This window comes from Pteropus vampyrus, unplaced genomic scaffold (genome assembly GCF_000151845.1).
Source record: "Pteropus vampyrus isolate Shadow unplaced genomic scaffold, Pvam_2.0 Scaffold146, whole genome shotgun sequence".
In the NCBI taxonomy this organism is placed as follows: Eukaryota; Metazoa; Chordata; class Mammalia; order Chiroptera; family Pteropodidae; genus Pteropus; species Pteropus vampyrus.
The window spans coordinates 2,470,980-2,483,114 of NW_011888927.1; the positions used below are offsets into that span (position 1 = coordinate 2,470,980).

The window sequence follows — 12,135 nt, forward strand, 5'->3', positions numbered from 1 at the left end:
TTCTTTACTAACATGCTGGGACTGTTTTGTTTGTACTATATTCTTAGTGCCTAGACCCTCCTTGCCTTGGTGGGTGCTTAGGTACTACTACTACATGAATAAAATGAAAAACAGATCACACCATATTCTAACCAAGTCTCTTAAGGAGAGCTAAAAGAATACAGATACCTGATGAGATTAGCACAAAAGGAAGAACTCATTTTTGAGAGATTTTGTTCACTTGGAACAGAAGAAGTGGAAATAATGCAGACTTGTGTAGAGCAATATAAAGCAGATATATTTTAAAAGGAAGTTTCAAAGTTGCTCATTTGAAAAAAACATGGGGGTCAATGAAAACATACCCAAATTGGCAGTGGAAATAGCTTCCTTTCAAATAACAGTCTGAAGTTTTAACAAATCTAATAACATAAAGCATATCCAAACACTTCTGTGGATTAGATTTAATACAATTGTACATTCATGCTGTGACAGTAACAACTTTAACATTATTTGTATGACTACTTTTCTCCATTCATGACAAAAGGTATAATCCAAAAAGATACACTAACATTTACAAAAGTTTTAGACAAATGTGGAGAACAAATTTGAAGTATTAAAATATTTGAATATGGGTCACTTTGAATATATTTCATTCAAGAAATACTCTTCAACACTATCTCATTTTGATGCAGTGGCAGTTCCAACTGTCCAGTGAGATTAATATCCACTCAACATAACAATTATAATGAAGTAGTCACATGACTAAAGAACCTAGATTTTTAATAGCTCAGATTTTTTAATGAATCCTGCTGAAAAGTCCTATTTTTCCATTTTAATCCTGTAAAACTAAATACCTTTCCTTCCCCCCATTAGAGCATTCAGTAACAGCAATTTTACATTAGATACACATGAATTTAACCAAGGATTACTAAACATCGAAAAAAGCCATCTAATCAATTATGTTGCTTTAAGACACAGTAATAAGATGCTAGAATCAGGCTGACTTGTTTCCTTGTTGGGAATTTTTGGTCTTGGAAAAAAGTTATTTAAAGAAACCAAAGCAATATATAAAGCTACTTTGTCCTCAAAAAAATATATAACATTTAGAGAGACTACTCTAGTTCGTACAATTAAGGGATATTATCTTTAAGCATTTGGTTAAGAATTCTTTATCCTAAGTCTGAATATTTGGAATGTATAGAGTCATTAAAATATTTTGGGGAAAAAATAAGAAATTAACATTTTAATTATAAATTTAGGTCCTCCGGGTTATTAAGATATTGTCTTTTTTCTTATTCTGAAAGCAGCATGTTACTTGCATGCTTTTTTCATGTCCTGCAAAAACTAATTATAAATATGACCACTCTTTATTGCAATTACACAGCTACATTTCAGTGTTTGTTGATATTACTTTGTCAATGTATTTTATTTAGGTCAAGAAAAATATGCAGAAGGAACCTCACCCAAATCATGTAGCAGTATTAGGCAAACTAAGTTTCTGAGTCAAAATTAAATCATTTGTCTTCAACCTTTTCCTTGTAACTTTTCTATAGCAATATAATTTGCATTTTGGCCAAAGAATGCTACTTTCTTTTGGCAGACAAAAATGCTTCTGGAGAAAAAATGACTTAGACCTGTATATGTTTCCTTGTCAACAGAGCACTAACAGAGGATTATATATTTTACCTAAGTTGATCTCTTTCAAAAGACTGATACAATAAAAAGATTTTAAATCTGTAATATATTTGTATCCAATATACATACTTATGTTCAATTTAAAACAATTTTCCCAAAAGAACTGGTTTTGGGCTGAGATCAAGAAATTCCAAAATGTCCAGAAGTGAAAATTTAGCCAGAGTGCTTAAGTGTAATGTTTTTAAAAAACTTTATACTACTACACATTCTTGGATATTGGGAAACAGATATATTTTGACTCTCAAAACTCTTGGTGGCACATTAAAGAATGATTCCACGAGTTTATAAAACATAAAGGCAGGGTATAATTTTTCCAAAATGATGGAAAACGTAAGGGTGCCTTTGCTTTGTTTGAAGAGAAATAGTGTTTCTACTCAAAAGTTTTCAGTGCCAAAATATCTAATTACTGTTATAGTGCCACCAAAACTAATTTTAAACATTACTCAGAAAATAAACTATTTCTAATAATTACCTTTTATAAGGATTATACTGTAACTTTCATTCTAAAGGGTCATTATTATCAGGATCATCACAAACCATCTTTTAGATTTCAAATGAACTAATTCTAACCCAGTCCAAATTAAAAACTGTTCACATTCACAAGGAATACTATTGCACATTACACTCATTTTAGGAATGTGTGCTCCCCACCCAAAATGGAAAATGCTTTTTTGAATTACATCTCATCTGAATTTATAAAACAAAGTGCTTCTGCTCTTCCAATGAACGAGTACATTAATATTCTTATAGTGTTAAAATACCTCATGAACCCTGAAGTGATTCTCTATGGAAGGAGCTTCCTTTGCAAAATGAATTTGGCTAGTCACCTGCATACCAAAATCTCCAAGTATCTGAACAAATTTCTTGTGCTCCTTTCCAATCCAAGATCTCATTGGATCACGTACTTGGTAAGGTGTTACATGGGTGTGAACAATAATGCCTGTTTGTGCAAATTCTTTCAAGACTTCTGGATAAGTAATCCAAGTATTGCTTCCTCCAGAATGACCACCATCCAGCCAGTACATTGTTCTTATGCTTTTGATAAAAGCATCTATGTTCTTGTCTTTCTTAGCTTCTTTCAGTTCAAAAAGCAACTGATTCAAAACAACACATCCTTTACTGAATCCAATTAAAGTAAAAGCAGCACCATTTAGTGATGGTGGATAAAAATTCATGGCCGACTCATCAAAGTTTTTACAGGTCCTCTCTTTTTCTCCCTGGCAACCATTTGTAGTATGAGAAGAACTGGATCTACAATTAGATGTTTTAGAGTCCTTATTTAAATCATTCACATTCTTCTTTGATAGCAAACTGTTCTGACTTAGGTTAAAAGCATTACCTAATAATGTATAAAGGTGCTTAAAAGCTCCAAAGTCAGTACTGTGTTCTGGAGCACCAAACATATTACTTTTCACGAAATTGTCATAGCAGCTGAATTTGTGCAAATGCATTCGGGAACACTTTATCACCCAAATATAACTATTGGGGAATCGTTGGACTAAAATGTTAGCAACATTTTCTAGACTCCAGTTTTCCCACTGGTAATTCTCAGGATGACGAGTCATAATTTCATGATAATTCTGAAAGGTAAGAAAGATGAAACAAGCATTAAATACACATTTATATAAACCTATTCCTGCAAAATAGTTTCTCATCTTTACTGAGGAAGTTGGGAGGTTATGACCTATGATTAACATACTATAAAAACTAAATGTTATTTCTGGTTATAAGATTTTGAACAAATCTTCAGTTTAAGCCTCAAATCCATCAAAAGACAGGGTTATAAAGTAAAGCTAAACAGCACAGTAGGAATTTAAATAATAAAACACTTATTTCAAGATTACGGATATTTTTAATAAATTTTACTTAGTATACATACAATCTATTATTCATAACACATTAACAACCAAAACAAAGATTTGGTTTATTATGCTTTTTAACCAACACAGAATTTAAAAATATTTTCCTATTAAAACTGCCATCCTGCATTCCTCCCTCTTTGGATAACTCTAGCAACGTGAATCCTGTTTGATTTCAATTTTTATTTTACCAAGCTGCAATGAACGTTATAGAAAAATCTTTTGACACATCTGTGATTACATTCTTAAATTCCTAGGTATGGAAAAACTAGATTATAATTTAATACTGTCTTCCAGAGAAATATATATAACTTTTATCTTCATTAATTTCATAGACACAGGAATGATACTCTAGTTTGTATTTACTGACAATTTGAAGTTGAAATTTGTTCATATATTTATTAGCCATCTGGATTTCTCCTTGTGTAAGTTCATGTCTTTTACCCCTTTTTAATTGCATCTTATATTTATAAGTATTCTATATGTATTAATAACTTTTTGTTTAGGTTCTAAGACATGCACATAGATTTTATTTTCCTTTTAATTTTTATTCATAGTTTTAAAAGAAAGGAAATTCAAATTTATTTATTCTATAAAATCGATTAGATACCTGATTGGTTATGGATCAGAACAGACTAAATTCCTGCCTATGTGGAGCTGACATTGTAAGTACAGAAATACACAACAAACAACTCCATTAGTAAATAGAGCAACATTGTCCAACAGAAATATAAGCTACACAAAATTTCCTAGTAACTAAAAAAGTTAACATGTGAGAATTATTTTTAATACATTTTATTGAGCCCAATATATTCAAAATATTACTTCTTCAACCCATATAAAAAACTACAGAGAAATTATTACATTTCTTTTTCTTACTAAGTCTTTGAAATCCAGTGTGTATTTTACACTTACAGCGCATCTCAAGTTGGATGCTATATTTTCATCAGAAATAACTTAATCTGAATTTAGATTTCATAAAATTTACTGTTGAAAAAGTAGATTCACATACTAAGTTGTTCAAACACACTTAAAACTTTTCCAGGAACTGACTTGAGAATCAATTTTTAGATTTTTTTTTTTTAAGTTTTTAGATTTAAAGTTACACACAATTAAAAATTTAGTTCCTTGATTAGACTAACATTTCAAGTGGTCGACAGCTACAAGTGGCTAGTGTCTGGACAGCACAAAACAGTAGATAACAATAAGTGCGATGGAGTACAATAAAGCAGGGGAAAAGGAGTGCAAGGTTTTGGAGAGGGCAGGGCAGGAGATTATGTAAAACACAGGTGGTCTGCAATATGATGACTGTTGAGAAGGACCTGAAGGAACTGAGGAAATGAATCATGATATTTCAGGCATAAGACACTGCAATTGCAAAAGGCCCTGAAGAGGAAGCATGCTTGGCATAACCAAGGTACAGCGATGAGGCCAGAGGCGTTCCAGCGGAGTGAAGGAGGAGGAAAAGTCATCACTAGGGAAGTCATATTGCTGGGAGGAGGGTCATGCTGATCATGCCTTGTAAAACATTGTGAAGACTTGGGCTTTTGCTATGATATGACAGTCTTCTGCTGTTATAATTTGTGTTTTGAAAGGATTACTACATGTGAAGGGCTAACAGTTGAAGCAGAGGCTACTCAAGTATAACCCTGATGTGAGAGAAGGTGGTTTGAACCAGAGTGGTGGTAGAAGCAAAGGCGGTAAGAAGTGGTCAGATTTTGAATATATTCTGAAAGCAGAATCAACAGCATTTGCTGATGGATTGGACATAGGGTGTGAGAGAAAGAGAAACTGGTAATTTTTCTTTATTCTTAAGTCATATACTCTATAGCAAACAGTTTTAAATGCACCTCCCTTTTGACGTAGTAATTCCACTTCTAGCAATTTATCTCAGTGATATACTTATATATGAATAAATATTTATGATATTTATTTCTGCTTCGAAAGAATGAGACAGCTCTATGAGTACTCCTATGGGTTGTAAGATAAGAGCTAAAAAAACCCTTGTATGCTATACTACCATTTGTTTTAAAAAAAGTTTGCATCAGCATAGAATGTCTCCGGAAAGACAGAGAAATTGGTAACAGTGATAGCCTTGGGGAAAAAAAATGGGACTCTAGAGGGAATGGGATTAAAAGAAAACTTACTTTTATTTTTATTTTTTGCTTTTTTTTTTGTATTTAAATGCCTACAGCACCAAGGTGGTCTCCCATCTAAGTACTAACCAGGCCTGACCCTGCTTAGCTTTTGAGATCAGACAAGATCGGGCACGTTCAGGGTGGCGTGGCCATAGACTGAAAACTTACTTTTCAATGTACAATCGAATAAAGTAAACTTTTGGCAAAATGCACATTTTTTTTCTATTTAAAAATTAAAATAAATGCTACAAAAATTCAGTTTACGTCCAAAGCTACAAAAAGATAGAAAAACCCTCCATAAAACCACCAATTAGAAATAATCGTTATTAAATTTTGGTGTCTAGGATTCTAGTTTTCTTTAATATACATACACATATAAATATGTATATGAGAGTATTCTTCTCCCCCTACAAGCTTACACATGCAGTTTTCACTTAACTATAGGCATGATTCAATACCAATATAAATTTGCATCATAATTTTTAGACTTCCCATCAAAAAGATTAATATCAATTTACATTCCCACTAGAAGTATATAAGAGTGCTTATTTTCCCACAACCTGGCCTGCACTGGCTATTAGCAGTAATTTTTAAAACACTTTTGCTACTATGATAAAATATCTTACTTTTAATTTAATTTGCATGTTTTAATTCCTAATCAGGTTGAATATTTTTCTATGTTTATTGGCAATTTTCTTTTTTGTGTGTTAGTTATCTTTTTATGTACTTTGTCAGTTTTCCCAATAGGATGCTCGAAGTCCTTCTTAACACTTTGTAGCTTATTACTATTAGTAGTTTATCATCTATATTAAAAGGCTATCAGTTAACTTTTTATGGATTATGCTATTGCCTTCTGCACATCCAGATTTGTGATAAAATTATACTAAAGTGATCATAGGAAGCTTATATCTGAAAGGGCTCATTTAAATCCTTTTTATAGCTAAGGAAACTGAGGTCCTAGAAACTATAGTTATTTATATCATGTAGTTATCTAGTTAATGAGCCAAAATTAACTCGAGACTTTATGAGTCTCAATCTCTACCAGGAGGTAGTAAATCTAAAAACTTGGTATTTTCTTCGATTCCTCCCATGATCAGAGGGAGAAAATGCTTATGCTAAGGAACTGTGCATGCTAAAATGTAAAGATGGGATTCTTAACTGTTGTGTTAAAGCCCAGATCTGAGAACAATGGATAAGCACTCCCATATTTAAAAAAAAAAAAAAAAAGACACCAGACATCCTCATAGGACCTGCTAATAAGTAGCCAAAACTACCCAAGGCCAATCTACAAAAAAGGCTAAAGACTTTGGGAAGAGAGAGTTTCTTTTGAGAGAATTTTCATCCCAGTTGGGAATGCAATGCATTTACTCTCTTTGTAGGAGTTAAGAGGTAGGAGCATGCTTCTCATCATCCCCAGTGAGGCAGATGGCAAGAGAATCTCTTGGAGAGATTAAGGGATGTTTATTCCATAGGCAAATGCCTGCTAACCTGCAAAAACTTACAGGCCCACCCTATACTGCTAATGAAGTAAAGGTACAAAGGATATTTAGGAAAACGTCACACATGTCTCCAAGAGTATATACATTTATGATAAAGATTTAAGCTAGGTGGACTACTCTTAAAGCAGTACGAGAACTTTATTGGGCACAAGCTGTACATCCATCAAAAATGGGGCAAGGGGACATAAAGCTTTGTTGAGCATGAAGTGGGCATTTCAAGTAAGCTAGCTAGAAGGATCCAGCCTAAGAAGAAGGCAGCCTGACAGAGCCCTAGGGTACATGGCCAGGTGTGAAAAAATATAGTACACACACACACACACACACACACACACACACGCACGCACGCACGCACGCACGCAGTGTCTCTGTCCCTGATTCCTGGCACAGACCTCCTAAAACCCTTGGAATTTCCTGGGTGATAGGAGCATCTCTTTTCTAATGAGGTGACTCTTGATGGGCTCCTGGAGAGGGGCTAGTCACCAGAAAGAACAAGACATGATCAGAAGTTTGGAACTTTCAGCCCCACTACCCATTCCCCAGAGAGGGGCTGGAAATGATGATAGATCATGACTATGCAATGAACCCTTCATAAAAATCCCCAAAGTACGGGTTTGAATAGCTTCCAGGTTGGTGAACACATGGAGGTGCTAGGAAAGTGATGTGTTCAGAGAGAGCATGGAAGCTCCACACCCATTCCCACATACCTTACCCTATGCATCTCTTCCATCTTGATGTTCCCAATTAATGAAAATCTAGGAAAAGCAAAAACTATAGTGAACAAAAGCAGATCAGTGATTGCCTGGGACTGAGAGAAAAGAGACTGACTGAGGTGGGGCATGAGGGTACTTTTTAGAGTGATAGAGATGTTATATAACATGATTGTGGTGTTGGTTACATTACTATAATATTTGTCAAAATTCACCAAATTGTAAGCTTACAATTAAAAAAAAAGAAAGAAGTATAATTCTATATCCTGAGGCTTTATAAAGCAAGATAACTCAAGAAAATTAGAAAATGCCTACTTAAAAGAATCCTGATCCCCCTCTAAAATCATTACTGATGGATAAGAAAAACATCAAGAGGTACCTAATATGGATTACTACAGCCTCAGCTTTCCTGTAATACAAATGATAAAAGGACAAATATAGAATAAAAAAGGATATACAACAAAAAATGAATGCAAAAGGAACATTAAGAAAGAAATGGTAATTAGGATTTAAAATTACATGGACAGCCAGATCCAATTAATATCAAATAATGAATCTGTGTTAAGATGAGGTGAAGCTTCTAATGATACCAAACAAAATTCTTTTTGGCCCTATTCTGTTCAATACTTATCTAAAATAAGAATAAAGATATAGAAAGAATGCTTATTTAATCTCACATGATACAAACTCAAATAATGGTTCTTAAAGGATCAATACACTAAAAAGATGAGCTGTAATTAACAGGGTAATTTTCCTATGGATAAACATAAAGCGCAAAAGAATCAAGTACAAAAATATGGATGAGAAAATCTGAGCCTAAAAGCATTTCATATAATACTTGCCAAGACTTATCAAACACTTCATGCAATGTTCAAATCAACTTCCATACATTCATTCATTCAACAAGTTATCTGCTGAACACCTACTACATGCCAATCACTAAGCATCATAGATATATCAGTGAAGAAAACAGACATAAATCTTAAATTGTAGAAGACAGACAAAAATCAAAATGAATAACTAATATAGTAAGTTAAATAAATAAAAATTAAAGTTAACAGGGATCCTGTGCATATGTTTGATTATTAAATAGGGTGATCAGAAACGGTCTCCCTGTGAAGGCAACTTTGAGCAAAGACTTGACAGGTAAGATAATGAATCTTATAGGTATCTGCAGGAAGACTGTTCCAGGCAGTATGTTCAAAGCTTTTGAGGTGAAGTGTGCCTAACCATGAGCCATTTGAAGAAGGCTGGTGTGGCTGGAACAGAGTAAAACAAACAAAAAAGAAATAGTCAGAAAAGCAACAAGCTGGAAAAAAGTAAAGACAGTGAAGGGCCTTGCAGACCATCAAGAAATCACCTAGCTTTTATTTTCCCTGAGCAATATGGGAAGCTACTGGAGAGTTTTAAGCAGAAAGATGTGTGGCATGATTTGACTTACATTTTAAAATGATGATTCTGATCATTTTTAGATACATTAAAAGGGTGAAGCCACTTTATTTGTTGATGAATTAAGATATGATATGTGAAAGAAAGGACTAAAAGATAACTTCAAGATTTCTAACTTGACCAACTAAAAAGGAAGTTTCCATTAACTGAGATGAGGAATACTGCAGAAAGAACAGGTCTAGGGGCAAAGATCCAGAGATTTTAAGTTTGAGACATCTATTAAATATTCAAAATAAAATATTGTGTATGCAATTGGTAAGACTAAAGTTTGGGGAATATGTCTAGGCTAGATAAACAAATGTTGAAGGTCGTGAGAGTACAGGTAGTAAGTACAGCCACAGACTGAAAGAGATCACTCAAGGAGTAAAGGTAGAAGAAAAGTCCAAGAACTGAGCACTAGGGTACCCCCAATAATTAAAAAGGTCATCCGGAAGATGAGAAGGAATTATAATTCAGTGGGTATTCACACATTTAATCCTCACTGATATCCCATAAATTATTATTCTTATTTTATAGTTGAAGATGCAACTGACCAGAGATTTAATAGCTAAAAAGTGCAGAATCGGGGTTCGAACCTAGGCAATCTGGTCTCAAAGCCTTTTGATGCATTATCCTCTACTCCTTCTCTAAAAGATCTGGATTTTCAGATCTTTCATACTCTTCATCAATCAACAGTATATCACTGTCCAAAAAAACTAATGGAATCTCAGGCTACATAAAGAAATGGATGATGTCAAAATGGAAGGAGGTATTACCCTAACTGTACTTAACATTTTTTAGACCTCATCTAAAGATCTGTACTTATACTCTGGCTGGCACACTTTAAAAGCACTTAGTAAGTGCTAAATGAAGGTTAGTTATCATACTATCATCATCATCATTATTATAAATGCACACAATAGTAGCTGGTTCACAATCTGGAAGTCACTATCAACAATGTCATGCTGTTTTCCCAAACTAAAGAAAAGGGTATTGATTGAGTAAATTAAGTTTCTTCTCTTAAATCTGAATGCTAGTTTTTTCATAGTATTTATTAGCAGTTAACTAAATCAATTATTTTGAAGATGAGAAAAAAACTACAGATATTTTAATCATCATTTGACTTGGGGCAAAAAGTTTTTAAGTATATCATTTTAAAGCATCAATTTCGAAAACAATACATTAATACTGTTCCATAGTATAAGAAGCACATCTAGCCATATTGTAGCTTTACCTGGCTACAGAGTTCTATCCGATAGAACTCTGAGTGATGGAAACGTTCTCTGGAACCTTCTTCTGTATTTGTGCTGTCCATTACAGCACACACAAACCTTAGCTGCTACTGAGCACCGGAAATGCAGCTAGTAAGAAGAACCAGATTTTTAATTCTATTTAATTTAAATTGCCATAGAGAGCTAATGGCTACCCTATTAGACAACACAGTTCTAGATTAAGATCTTGACTGAGGCCCAGCTTTCCAAGACAACATAGCTACAGTTATATGCCTGCAGCTATAAAACTGATAATAAAGAGAAAATCACACAAAAAACAAAAGTACACAATTTAGGTGAACATCAAAACACTGACATGCTTAGCAATTACTGTCCATTTCTTCCGCCCACGCTCCCTTTCTTGGGGTTACTGAGTGGCATACCTTTGTAATGTTTTTGTTGTTGTTGTTTGTTTGCCTGCTTTATAATTACTGCCAGTGTAACACAATGTGCCAAATTATTTTAAAAGCCATGTCTCCTGCCCTACCCCACCTCACATACACCCCTAAGAGAAACCAAGTTATAGAATGAGTAGCCATTATGTGTCTCATTCCTTCTGTGTTTCAAATTCTACTCTCTTGGGAACCTAAACTGACAGCTAGCTCTTCGGAGGGCTTAACTCTGCAAGGATACCGTCCCTCCGGGGCTTCAAGAGGACGGGGTCAGGGGTGTGGAAGCGGCGGTTTGGATTTCGGGGAGTAACCGAAAAGCCACCTCCGTGACTGCATGTGTGGTTGTGTTCTGGCGAGGCAAGAAACCCGGCACCAGCTCTGAGGAGAGACTCTAGGGAGTTCGCATACGCACAGGTGCCCAGGCAGGCCCCAGGTTACCTGTACATCCCCGGGGAAATAGAGAACGTGATGCTGGGGCTGCGGCTGAGGCCCCTCCTTCGCCCGGTCCCCAGAGAGACCCCGCCGTTCCGGTCCCTCCGCTGCTGCCACCAGCAGGAGCAACTCGTTGCTGCGCTGCGGGTCGGCTCCTGGCACCGTGGACAGATGCAGGCACTGGCGGTCCTCGTCGGAAGGGGTGCATCGCGCACTGCTGCTGCCGCCGCCCAAGTTCATGGTTCCGGCCTGAAAGCGTGAGGCGGCGATTCCGAGTCCGAGCTGCGGCAACAGGAGCAGCAGCCGTGGCGACCGCAGGAGCCCGAACTCCCACATGGGTTGCAGCCGCAAGAACGGTTGGCGGAGAGGGGAAGTCCTAAAGGAGGGACTTCTACAGGACACCCAACGGTCGGAGGGAGCGGCCCTAGGGGGAGTCCGCGCAGGGGTGACGACGGCGTCAGAGACCGACGTCTGCGCGCAGCGTGCGTAGGGAAGGAGGGGTGTGCGCGAAATCAATCTCGGGTTCCCGGACTGGGCAATGGAAGGGCGTGGCCCGATGAAGGACGTTTGTGATTGGTGGATTCTGCCATAGCCGGGAAATTCGAACGGAAGTTTGGGAACGAGCCGAAAGAGAGCAAAAAAACACAGAATGAGCTAAAGACACCCAGCAAGAAGGCTGGCAGTTGTGGCGCATGCGCTGGAGCTGGAGCGGCCCGACGGTCGCTGTCCAGTAAT

General features: G+C 36.1%; 1 protein-coding gene across 3 annotated transcripts; it reads right to left on the bottom strand.

The window, feature by feature from the left end:
• Positions 1-258: 258 nt before the first annotated feature.
• Positions 259-11,877, bottom strand: CUNH2orf69 (chromosome unknown C2orf69 homolog). 3 transcript variants are annotated; one of them, XM_023535950.1, is made up of 3 exons: positions 11,407-11,539; positions 10,540-10,666; positions 259-3,254 (listed from the first exon to the last, which is right to left on the bottom strand). In XM_023535950.1, the coding sequence occupies exons 2-3, from the start codon at positions 10,618-10,620 to the stop codon at positions 2,427-2,429; spliced, it is 909 nt and encodes a 302-aa protein (XP_023391718.1). In that variant the 5' UTR covers positions 10,621-10,666; positions 11,407-11,539; the 3' UTR covers positions 259-2,426. The 3 variants fall into 3 exon arrangements, with proteins under 3 accessions (XP_023391718.1, XP_023391719.1, XP_011367511.1); XM_023535951.1 differs by lacking the exon at positions 10,540-10,666 and adding an exon at positions 7,880-7,922 and having other exon boundaries at positions 11,407-11,518; XM_011369209.2 differs by lacking the exon at positions 10,540-10,666 and having other exon boundaries at positions 11,407-11,877.
• Positions 11,878-12,135: the final 258 nt, after the last annotated feature.